Source organism: Coenobita brevimanus, chromosome 100 (genome assembly GCF_032717465.1).
Source record: "Coenobita brevimanus isolate Jiangsu-jjx chromosome 100, ASM3271746v2, whole genome shotgun sequence".
Taxonomy (NCBI): Eukaryota; Metazoa; Arthropoda; class Malacostraca; order Decapoda; family Coenobitidae; genus Coenobita; species Coenobita brevimanus.
The window spans coordinates 64,454,952-64,468,323 of NC_137053.1; the positions used below are offsets into that span (position 1 = coordinate 64,454,952).

At 42.0% G+C, this 13,372-nt stretch overlaps 1 protein-coding gene across 1 annotated transcript in view; it reads left to right on the forward strand.

Annotated features, from left to right (window-relative positions):
- Positions 1-13,372, forward strand: part of LOC145414685 (putative ATP-dependent RNA helicase vasa-like) — a 66,257-nt gene that overhangs the window by 17,858 nt on the left and 35,027 nt on the right. The window contains exon 4 of the mRNA XM_080284203.1: positions 6,806-6,922. Coding sequence (XP_080140329.1) covers positions 6,806-6,922 — 117 coding nt within the window. The remainder of the gene's footprint in view (positions 1-6,805; positions 6,923-13,372) is intronic.

Here is a 13,372-nt window from a genome sequence, read left to right on the forward strand (position 1 = left end):
CTGTGCATAGTATTTCCTCGGTGGGAGCATTAGTTTTGCATCATAAATTACTATAATGAATTATTTACACTGGTAAATGTACATTCATGCAGCATATTGGCGGCTACCAGTTGAGTGGTTTATTATTGCCAAGGTTTTCCAGCATACATGACCTAAAATTTTTTATGACAGCTGTGCTGTGTGTGTGTGTGTGTGTGTGTGTGTGTGTTTACCCAGCTTTATTTACATAGTTGTGATATACAGGAAATGAGCTATGCTCATGGGGCGCTGTCTTTGTTTCTCAGTGAGTCAGATTTTGCTTTGAACTTGTTTAAGTTTTTAGACTGGACGTTCTCTTTGTCCAGGCTATTCCTCTGGTCAATGCATCTATATTGAAAAATACATTTCTTGATAATGTTCAAGCAACTTGCCTTTTTCAGTTTCATTGCATGTTCTCTTGTTACTATCCCATTCGAACAGATCTTCCCTGTCGGTGATTTCTACTCCCATCCTATCCCTGAACACTGCAGTCATGTCACCCTTCTCTCCTTTCTTCTAAGGAAGGCAGGTCTAGTTTTTCCAGCCTTTCTCTGTACGACAGGTTGCTGTTCTTTGTATTCTCTTGATCTTGTTTATATATATTTTTTTTATGTGGGGACCACACTACTGCCGCATATTCCAACATGGGGCGGATCATGGCCATTATCAATTTTTTTTTTTTATCATCTCCTCATCCATGTAATGAAGTGCTACTCTTATGTTAGGCAAGAGATTATGTCTCTCTAACTACTGTATCTTGTTAATGTGTTTTTCAAGTGACAAATTATCCTGGACGAGCACTCCCAAGCCCTCCTCTTCTCTCGCTTTTGTGATTGGCTTATTACCCATCAAGTACATCAGTGATGGTCTCTTGGTACTTTTACCCATTTCCAATATTTTACTTTTTTTTTTTTTTTTTTTTATTCCACATCCGGCTCCAATCATGATTCCTATCCAAGTCCTTGTGCATCATTTTACAGTCATCCTCAACTTCTGCTCTGCTCATGATCTTTGCATCATCAGCAAACAGACTTGCATAATTGTTCATTTCATCTACCATATCTATCTATCTATTGCCAGATGCCTTAATCCTGTACAGGGTGGCCGCAAACAAATTGCCTCCACATCGCCCTGTACCCCGCCATTTCACTGCCCTGCTCCCAGCTCACACCCCCCTCTCTCATATACCTCTCCACTCCATCCCTCCATCTCATCCTCAGCCTCCACCTCACTCACATACACTCTCCATGTCAGTCTCTCACCCTCCATCCTCTCCACATGGCCAAACCACCTCAGTGTGTTCCTCCTAACGCTTCCTATCACATCCACATCCACACCACAACGCTTCTTTATATCCTCATTTGTAAACCTGTCTCTCCATGTGACTCCACAGGCTCCTCTTAAATAACTCATTTCCACGGCTCTCACTCTTGACTTGTGTCCTTCCAACAACGTCCAAGCTTCACTTCCATACGTTAGAGTTGGTATCACAATACTGTCATGTAGTAACTTTTTCACTTCCATGCTCACTTCCCTGTTTCTTTTCACTGCTTTCAAGAAACCAGCAACGTTTCTTCCTTGTTGTACCTTTTCAAGCACTTCACCCTCCAAACTTCCATCCTTACTCATCACACTTCCCAAGTACTTTAACATACTCACATTTTCCATTTCCCCATCATCCAACCTCACTGTACATTCACTGACTTCACTGCTGTCAAAGACTATCATTTTACTCTTTCCTTCATTCACCTTTAGATTCCGTTTCTTACACACTCCCAAACTCATCCACCAAGCCTTGCAGCTCCCCTTCTTCTTCACTTAACAACACAGTATCATCTGCAAACAACAGTACAGGGAGTTTCCGAACACTACCCTTTCTCACCAAGGCCACTCCAATATCCACTGCCCTACCTTGTCGTTTATGTAAATCAGGAACAATACGGGCGCTAACACTGAGCCCTGTGAAACTCCACTTGTTACTTCCCTCCATTCAGGCATCTTGTCTTTTATTATTGTCCTCATTTGTCTGTCTCTCAAAAAGTCTCTCATCCACTCTGAGAGGTTCCCCTTCAGTCTTCCTGTGTGTTCCAATTTCCACATTAGCTGCCTGTGAGCTACTTTGTCAAAGGCTTTCTCCAAATTTAAATACACAGTCCACCCAACTCTCTCTCTCTATTGCCCTTGAGTAGAAGTTCTACAAGTTGAAAGTACACAACCTTCTACTTCTGAAACCAAACTGACTTCTGCCAAAATGTCCATCTCCTCCAGATATTTTATCCACCTGTCTTTCAGGATTCTCTCGCACAGTTTTGCAACCTTGCTGGTCAGGACACTGGTCTATAATTCAGGGCTTCTTCCTTGTTCCCTCCCTTATAAATTGGTACCACATTGGCCGTTTTCCATTCGTGAGGCACTTAACCTTCTTCCAGAGAACACGCAGTTAAACTATGAATCTTATCTTCCATTTGTTCTCTGCATTCCTTTAGTATCCAGTTAGAGATCCTGTCTGGTCCTGGGGCCTTCCTCACATCTTGAGTTCCCAGTAATTTGTATACTTATTGCTCTTCAACCTGTACATCATTAATGCTACATTACTAGTCACTTCCTCCTCCTTCACAAAATCGCTTTCTCTAATGAAGACTGATTGGAAGCATTTGTTCATTATTTCAGCTTACATAACTGCATCTTTATGGACATTCCTTCTACTTTCAGCTTATTGATTCCTTCCTTTTGTTTCACTTTGCCGTTAACAAACCTGTAAAACAATTTAGGTTCTTCCTTACATTTGTCAGCAGTACATTTTTCTAAGTTTCTTTCTTCCTGTTTATGTATTCTTGTTTATTCATTTCTAGTTCTTTTATATTCTTCTGTTGTTCTATCATTATGTCTCTTTCTCCATTTGTTCCATGCCTTATCCCTTTCTTTTTTTGCAGTCATACACTTATTGTTGAACCAGTCATTTCTCCAGTTCTCTTTCCCACCAACTTTTGGCACATACTTTTCCACACCCGTGTTATAGAAGTCTAGAAAGATATCCCACCTCTTCTGTATCTCTCTTGTTTCCCAGAATTCTTGTCAATCCGCTTCTACGAAAAATTTTCTCAGTCCAGTAAAGTTTGCTTTCCCAAAGTTGTATCTTCCATGCCAGTTTAGTTTATCTTCTATCTCCTCATTTCCTTCTATCGTTTGGAACTTTATCACTACATCATCACTTTTTCCCATAGGACACAGATATTTTGTGGTAGGTGTGGATGTTTGCAGATGATACTGTGTTGTTGAGTGAAGAGGAAGGGGAGCTGCAAGGCTTGGTGGATGAGTTTGGGAGAGTGTGTAAGAAACGGAATCTAAAGGTGAATGTAGGGAAGAGTAAAGTGATGGTCTTTGAGAGAGGTGAAGTCAGTGAATGTACAGCGAGGTTGGATGGTGAGGAATTGGAAAATGTGAGTACGTTTAAGTACTTGGGTAGTGTGATGAGTAAGGATGGAGGTTTGGAGGGTGAAGTGCTTGAAAGGATACAGCAGGGAAGAAAGGTTGCTGGTTCTTTGAAAGCAATGATAAGAAACAAGGAAGTGAGCATGGAAGTGAAAAAGTTACTACATGACAGTATTGTGATACCAACTCTAACGTATAGAAGTGAAGCTTGGACGTTGTTGGAAGGACACAAGTCAAGAGTGAGAGCAGTGGATATGAGTTATTTAAGAGGAGCCTGTGGAGTCACATAGAGAAACAGGCTGACGAATGAGGATATAAAGGAGCTTTGTGGTGTGGATGTGGAATCGATAGGAAGTGTTATGAGGAACACACCGAGGTGGTTTGGCCATGTGGAGAGGATGGAGGGCGAAAGACTGACGAAGAGAGTGTATGTGAGTGAGGTGGAGGGGGGAAGAGGGAGGGGGAGGCCAAGGATGAGATGGAGGGATGGGGTGGAGAGGTATATGAGGGAGGGGGTTGTGAGTTGGGAGCAGGGCAGTGAAATGGCGGGGGACAGGACGACGTGGAGGCGATTTGTTTGTGGCCACCCCAGACGGGATTGAGGCGTCTGGCAATAGATAGATAGATAGATAGATAGTGTGGTAGGTTTACAATGGAAGAGTTGAGAGGTAGGATGGGACTGGAGTGTATTGGTGTTGTGATGAGAAATGGTAGATTGAGGTGGTTTGGGCATGTGGAGAGGATGGGGGATTATAATTGGGTGCAGAAAGTGAGAAGCGTTAATATTGGGGGTGGGGTTGCGAGGGGTAGAGCGAAAAAGAAGTGAGACGAGGTCATTAAGTTTGACCTCAGGGTTAAGGGACTGAACAGGGAGGCTGCCATAGATTGAGCAGCATGGAGAGCCACCATTAGGTGACCAAGGCTGATGCATGCAAGCATGTTGGAGCCTTCAAAAACGAAACGAAACAACACGAAACGTGGGGGCGCTCACCATCCTCTCACTTGATGTAGTTCTGCTCTTGTGTGGCCGCCCTTTCCTCTTTTTCTTCCTTCCTTTCCTGATTAGCACCCTCATACATACTCTTCATGGCATTCAACAACTTCCTGTTTACTGTACTCCATATATTTTTAATTCATTCATTCATTGCCAGACGCCATGTATCCCAAACGGGGTGGCCAAAGGCTTAGAGTTAATTGTTTTACAGGGAGGGGCACTAATCCTCCACCAACCCCACTTGACACGTAGGGATGCCAACAGCATCTGGTGTTCCCAGGCGGTCACCCATCCAAGTACTAACCAGACCCAACGTTGCTTAGCTTCTACTTTCCACAATTCTTGTCTGTCCACCCTGTCATATGCTTCTCCGAATCCATGAAGGCCGCATAGGCCTACAACTTCTTTCCCTTCTCTAGAAACCCACTAAAGGCCTAAGAATGAATATATGAACTACACAGCCTCTTCCCTTCCTAAAACCTCCCTGTTCTTCTCCAACTAATTCCTTTGTTATTTCCCTAACTCAGTCAATAAGTATCCTACCATGTACTTTTCCTGTTATGCTAAGAAGACAAATGCCTCTATGATTACCGCAGATTTTTTTTCCCCCCTTTTCCTTTGTACAGGGGAATAATTATACCTGACTTCCAATCCTCCGGGACTCTACCTTCCTCCCAGGCCACTCTGCACATCATCCACATCCATTCTACTGCTCTCTCTACCCCATGCTTCAGCATTTCACCACACAGTCCATCACTTCCAGGGGCTTTCCTCATTTTGACTTTCTTCATTGCTTCCACGGCTTTATCATACTGATTTTCTCTCTTCTCACATTCCTCCTCCTCCCAGCCATTCCCCAGCCACTTATACTCGCATTACTTGCATTGTCTGTGTTCAACAATTCTTTATATTGTTCTCTCCATCTGCTCACTTTTTCTCCCTTGTCCACTAGTAATCAACCATTTTTATCTTTCACTCCCTGACTTACTTCTTTAACACCCTGTCTAACTCACTTAACCTCTTTCCAGAACATTTTCTTACATTCCCTCCACTTTAAGCTCAAATTCCTTCCAAATTCCACATCCAGTCTCTTCTTACTCACTCTCATTAATCTTTTCACCTCTTCCTCTCTTACATGTAACTTTCTCTTCCATTACTCAACTTCCTCCACATCCCGGTTTCTCATCTACTCCCTATATGCTTTATTTTTTTGTGCCACAGCCTGTTTCACCTCTTTATTCCACCATGCAGTTCCGTGCACCCTCTTTCGTCTTCTCTTCACCTCACATGCTGCACAGAGTTCTTTTGTGAACATCTTGCACACACCTTCCACAGCCCTCATCTGCTCCAATCCATATTTACCCAGTTGCTCCACTTCTCTCTCATATTCTGCCTCTTTTCCATCCTCTTGCAACCTTTTCGCTCTCCTTGTATCAATATCACTGGATGTAAACAATGAACTTCTCTCTGCCATGGTGCAATCGTACAAAATTTAAAACTGTCGCTCTGTTTTACTCTTATTTGATCAACACCTCTGAATTTCACTCACAGTCATGCATTCATATCGCATATTCATAATAGGCATGCTTCCTTTGCGCCGCCAGTTTTGCGTGATTTTCCCACGCTCTGCATGGAGCTCCGCCTCTGATGATTTTGTGTGTGTGTTTGTGTTTGTGGAGAGAGAGGATTTGACAACAATACATTGAACTGCATAATAACATACATACCGTACCTAATGTCTCAATCCCCTCGATCTGGTGGCATCTCTCTCTCTCTCTCTCTCTCTCTTTTTTTTTTTTTTTTTTTTTTTTTTTTAATATAGGTTTCCTTTATCTCTCTGATACAAGAGGTCTTTCTTAAGTTAAAGAAGGTTATTGTTTTTGCAGTTTCTACAGTAGGTAGCACTATTTAATGTATCACTAATTTGAAGGAGTAAAAATTGCTGGTGTAATCAAAATCAGTCAATATTACCCTATTCACCATACTCTTCAGACACTAAAGTACTTATATGGAGGCTATATAACCATAGCTATCTGAATGCTGTTTGAGTAGTAATTTAGTGAAATCCATGTAGTGTTGCTTAAAAATTCAAGAACAAATGCTTATACAGTCCTTTGGAGTAAGTTACTGCAAATTTGTAATTCATTTTTATCAGAGTCAGGATTTGGAGGTCTTGAGCAGTGAGTGAATGGGCATGTGGCCTTTTTCACCAGGCGTGATGCTGCTCTTGTGTTTATGTTTTTGCATTCTGAACCCTATCTAACCCCAGTGTTAGGTGGGAAAATGAGGTTGATGTAATGATTATATGGCAGGCAGGATTCTAAAGAAAGGCTCACTTGTGAATCGTGTGATATTTTACAGTGTCAAGAGGAAGGACATATGGCTCGGGACTGTCCTAATGCACAGGATTCTTTCGGTGGGAGGGGTGATGGTGGTTGTGGTTTCGGCGGTGGTACCAGTGGCAGGGGATGCTACAAGGTGAGTGCTTGTACTATACAGGTGGTCCCTGTTTTACGAACGGTTGACTTATGAATGTTTGACTTTACGAAGGTAGAAACCATACTTTGAAATTTGAATTTTGATCTTTTCCCGGCATAGTGATATTAGGTACAATGCAATGGCAGCAAGCCGAGTCCTAGTCTACCAGGGTAATCATCAGTGTAAACAGTTGATGCTCCGATGCTCTACAGTGTTCTGTGTTGACAGCTTTTTTTTTTTTTTTTTTTTTTTTTTGTGGGGGTTACCCCCTGTATCTGTGTTGTGTTTTGTGCACCCTTCATGTGTACAATATGCCTGTCTGTCTCTCCTGCTGCTGGCGAGAAGAGGAAGGCAATTACTCTTGACCTGAAACTTATTTGCACTGCATGAAGACGGCAAGCCAGTAGGTTCTGGGAGAATTCTCCATCATTTATTTACATACCAGTTTACTTAGCAAGTATACTTGTTTTTGAGTAACCATATATGAGTTGTAAAAGTGATGATGGTTTATTGGCTGCATCTGTAGTGAGGCAGCCTGCAGTCCTAATGGATCCAAGATCACAGCTGGGGCAGGGAACAGTTCAAGGATTTGATTGTCATAAGAGCAGACTTTACTGATCTACCAGAAGACCTGCGGACATGCATACATACTTCATGTAATCCTGTGTTGCCCAATGAGGAGCATAGGAGCCTGGCGCTAGGCAAGTTGGTCATGACATATAAGATGAGAATGACCAGCCTCACTCATCCTTGAGTGACATTACTCTAGCAATAAACCCCAACCATCCCTTAGATATAAACCTACACAGGCTCAGTCCAGTTGGATTTTAATTACGCACGAAATCACTAGGCATCATAGTTTGGTAGCCTAATATGGTTACCACCCGGCATAGTAAATGGTTTCCTGGTGTACAGGAAACCATTTGGCTTGTCACTCAGTATAGAGTCACCCATTGACAGAAAGAAGAAGAAAGAAAGAAAGAAAGAAGGAAAAAAACACAAGAGGAAGGAAGGAAATGAGGAGAGGTCAGTCATCCGAGAGCAGCACTACATCGAGTGAGTGGATGGTGAGTGCCCCCACCTACCACATGTAAAAATATCCCTGTTAATACCAGTACATTAGTTCTGTATGAGATAGCCCTAGCATATACAGTATTTAATATGGATGGTGGGTGTTAGCGCTGAAGTGGTGTGTGTAGGAGGACTACTGAGCCTTGAGAGAGGCCTCGAAACCTTTGCTCTCTCTCTCTCTCTCTCTCACACACACACACACACACACACACACACACACACACACACACACACACACACACACCGCTCGCTGGTGCAGTGGTAACGTTCCCGCTTGACGACTTGTGGACGGGAGTTCGCGCCTCGCTCAGGTTGCGAAAAGTTTCACTGACGAAGTGGGTGGTTACTGTCCCCCTTGAGCAAGGGGACGGGTGTGTGCGTGTGTGAAGGTCACAGCCTTGCCCTTAGATCGGACTATATGAGCTCTCAGCTCCCTTCCGGGAGGGTAAAAGCTGACCATCACGACCATCAAGTGATCCTGACCGACCCGGTGAATTACACACACACACACACACACACACACACACACACACACACACACACACACACAAATTATTGCTGTCTGAAACCCATCGATCTCTGTCAATAAGTATCCTACCATACACTTTTCCTATTATACTAAGAAGACAAATGCCCCTATGATTACCACACACTTCTTTTTCCCCTTTTCCTTTGTACAAGGGAATAATGATACCTGACTTCCAATCCTCCTGAACTCTACATTCCTCCCAGGCCAATTTGCACATCGCGCACATCCACTTTACTACTATCTCTCCCCCATGCTTCAACATTTCACCACACACTCCATCAATTCCTGGGGCTTTCCCCAATTTAACTTTCTTCATTGCTTCCACAACTTCTGTCCTACTGATTTCTTCCTGTCTTCTCACCTCCCTCCTTCTCCCAGCCATTCCCCAGCCACTTATACTCCCATCACTTCTATCCTTTATGTTCAACAATTCCTGAAAGTGTTCTCTCTATCTGCTCACTTTTTCTCCCTTCTCCACTAGTAATCTACCATTTTTATCTTTCACTCTCCTGCTTACTTCACTTCCACCTTGTCTTACTCTCTTCACGTCTTTCCAGAACATTTTCTCACAGTCCCTCCACTTTACACTCAAGATCCTTCCAAATTCCTCATCCGCTTACTTCTTACTCTCTCTTACTAATCTTTTTACCTCTCTCTTTCTACTTATAACTCTCTCTGCCGCCTCTCAACTTCTTCCACGCCCTTATTTCTCATCCATTCATTGTATGCTTTCTTCTTTTGTGCCACAGCCTGTCTCACCTCTTCATTCCACCACACTGTTTCTTGCACCCCCCTCTGTCTTCTCTGCATCCCATACACCACATCACATGCTGCACATATTTCTTATGTGAACATCCTGCATACACCTTCCACGTACCCCATCTGCTCCAATTTATATTTGCCCAATCGTTCCTGCACTTCTCTCTTATATTCTGCCTTTTTCTCATCCTCTTGTAAACTTTCCACTCTCCCTGCAACTACTCCTTCTTCCCGTCCTTCCCTTCTTCTATTACTCCATCATATTTGGGTCTTGATTCTGGCCACCACCAAGTAGTGGTCAGAAAGTCCACTCCCCCTACCTCTATAGGCTCTTTTATCCATTACACATCTTCGCATCCTTTCAGCCACACACACACAATCAATCATTGCCTTCCTTACACTCAGTTCACCACCCACCGTTCTCATCACTTGCCATGTATACCTGTGGATCATTTTATGTCTGAAGAAGGTATTGGCTATCACTAACCCCTTCCCAGCACAAATGTCCACTAACGCACTACCATTCTCGTCTATGTCAGCAGGCACACCCCACTCACCAACTATTCCATCCACCTTCACATTCCCTACTTTACCATTCATATCACCGATCAAAAACACTCTCATTCCTTCCAAATCTAAGTACCATGTATAATATTGTTGATGGGTTAATATCTAAGTTAGGGGAAATTGGAGACTATATAAATGAAAAGAAACATGAAATTGTTTCTGTGGTGTAGATTACATTGCTCCAAGATGTTGATACAAAATTATTTGAATGAAACAGTTATAATATTTGGAAGAAGGATAGAGAAAGCAAATTTGGGGGGAGGTGTAATGATTTTAACCCATACTGACTTAAGGCTATGGCACACCCAATGTCGGACTTGGCTCATATCTCTGACTGGGGTAAAAATAACCTTGTTGTTTTTAATGCATCAAAGACTCGATTCATACACCTATCGACCCGACAAAATCTTCCACAGGTGTACCCACTTATGTTTAATGATATTCGGCTTAATCCTGCATCATCCTTGAAAATGCTTGGGGTTTCATTTACTTGGGACTTATCTTGGAAAGATCATATTACATCTCTTGTAAAATCTGCTTCCAAGAGATTAGGTGTGCTATGCCGACTCTGTTCCTTCTTTACCCCTGGACAGTTGTTGACTCTATACAGGGGTTTTATCCACCCCTGTGTGGAGTACAACTCTCATTTGTGGGGAGGTTCCCCACATACAACTGTTCTCTATATGGTGGAGTCAAAGGCTTTTCATCTCATTAACTCTCCTTCTCTTACTGACTCCCTACAACCTCTGTCTCTTCGCTGCACTGTTGCATCTCTGTCTCTTTTCTATCGCTACTTCAATGGTCACTGCTCCTCTGAACTGTCTGCATGCATTCCTCCACCTCTTTGACTGTCAGTAGCACCTGTCTAGCTGCAAACTCTCATCCCTTTTCTGTCCAACTCTCTAATGCAAGAGTTAACCGTTACTCCCAGTTCTTCATTTATGCAACAGGTCGTCTCTGGAACTGTCTCCCTCTGTCTGTATTTCCTGCTTCCTATGATCTCCAGTCTTTCAAATGCAGTGTGTTCAGGCATCTCGAAATGAATGGATCTTGAATTTGGCTCTCTCTTGTATTTTGTTTTTCTTTTGGAAGGAACAGTTATTGTGGGCTCGTGGCCTTTGGTTCCTTCTTCGCATTAAAAATAAAAAGCTGCGTCCCGGCAGATTTTTCGCCAGTGACTCCCACCAATCTCGGCAGATTTTTAATTTTTTTTTGTCTTTTTTTGGCTAAAACCTCTGCTTTTTATGAGAAACATTGAGAATTCAGAGAGAAAGTGCTCACCTGAGCTTAGAAATGCCTGGTAGAGGCGACTTTCCCCTCACCTTGTACCATCTTCTATCGAGCCTGGCTTCAGAGAAGACGTTTTCTATGGGAGGGGTAACTATTCCAAACCACTCAATAGGTATTTATTTATTTGGTATGAATTTATATGTAGTACAAGAGTATAATGGTTTTCACACAGTAATATAGACATTGTAAGCGTTGTTTCACTCACCATATACATCAACTTACTGCACCTTCCTTGGTGATGTTACCTCCTCATCACTTGTGATCGTTTCTTCCTTTGGCTTCAAGTACACTTTGTCCCTCACATTGTCATCAATTGGGGAATCACTCTTGCCATGAATTTCATACCGTGGCGCGGCATGTCTTTACGGCCAGGTCACTGGTAACAGGTGAGTTGCCAAGACAATGGTGTATGGGGGAGTGGGAGGTCACGTGGGGTAAGGCATTGCCCCTGCCTTGCCTCAGGTAGAGAAAGGTGTCCCGCGTGTATGTACCAAAAATCATGTGCAAAATTTGAAAAATGTGCAAATAACGGACCTTGCAATTGCAGGGCGTTTATATACGTCAACAGGACTGAGCTTTGCAAAATGTTTCGGTGCATATATACATCAATGGCACAGGGCGGGTTAAGAACAAAAAATATAGAATTTGAAAATACTATGGCTGAACTTTTGAGATTGGAAATAAAGGCCTGTTATGGAGAAAAGATTAGATGTAATAGTTTTTTATATCCCCCCCACCCCCAAAGTAGGGCATGGACAAAAGATGATTATGAACTATTGATAAGAGAATCCAATATTAAGCTGAAGATGTTAATTGAACGAGGAAATAGAATGATGAATGTGGGAGTTTTTAACTGTAGAGAAGTTGATTGGGAAAGTATGGATGCTGGGAACGGTGAGGCATCAAGGGGAAATAAATTAATGGCATTGATGATGGAAAACATGTTAACTCCGTTAATTAAAGAAAAAACAAGAATTAGAGGAGACGATGAACCATCAAGGCTCGACTTGGTTTTCACAAAGGACCCAAATGATGTGAACAGCATAACCTACCAATGCCCCTTTGGTAAAAGTGATCATCTGGTTATTGAGATGGAAGTGGTGGGAGTAAGGGTAGGAGAGATGAAAAACACAGAGAAAATATACAGTACAAGTATTTGGAATGACTTAGACGAAGAGGTTGTTCAGGCAAAAAACATTCATGTGTTTAAAACTAGACTAGATAAAGGCTGATATGGAGACAGGACAACATGAGCTTAACTCAATTCCTGTATACAACAAATTGATAAATGCAAATTGGTAAATACACACACACGGCATCAAATGGTCAATATTAATGGAAAAAATATAATGCTGTATTGAAATGCGAATCAGGCATTGTATGATAACTTCCACTTCATTGTTTAACATTAGGCTACATTTGAGACATTAGCATTTATTTAATTGTCCAATAACTTTAAGTGAACGATTCGTATACAGTGCATTAAAATTATACGAGTAACCTACTCATGTTACATTTATATAAATATGCAAGTTTGAGATTCTTAACGTACTGACGGAGACTCATCCATGATTTGGTGGGGAATTGTCCAAGGATGAACTGTATAGACGACGACTTGTCTTGTTTTTATTGTGACGGGTTTGTCCATGAACCAGCCTGTAATGGCCATTGCACATGAACTTGGATTTTGCGGTCGATGATGTCGGTACAGAATTTAATAAATAACATGAGATATTTAACACTTTATTTTAAAATAAAATAGGCTTTGTGTTAATGATTTTGGCCAGCTGTAGGTTAATGAGTTGTTCTGATTACATTTAAGGTAGGCTTGACTAGGTTATGATGTTTAGTTGGTTGGGTGTATTAAGTGCATTTTCAACTTTAGAAAAATTCCATTTATGAACAGTTTCTCAGAATGTAACCCGTTCGTAAGTAGGGGACCACCTGTACTTCTTTACACCACTTACATCCAAGGCCTGTGTTTGCATCAGCAAAGGAGGCTTTCTAGCACTACTGTCGTAGCAGTTTATTTTGCTTATTACAGTACACCTTATTATTACGGGTATCTTTTAAGATGTAATTAAGCTTCTGTGTTATCAACGTGTGGTACTGTGTAAGTAACATGGGAGGAGTTATGAAAGCTCCATGTTCAGAGACAGAGTGAGAAGACTTGTAGTAAACCATCTAAGTTGATACAGATATGATCCCAACAACATTGTTCATAAAGTCAACAT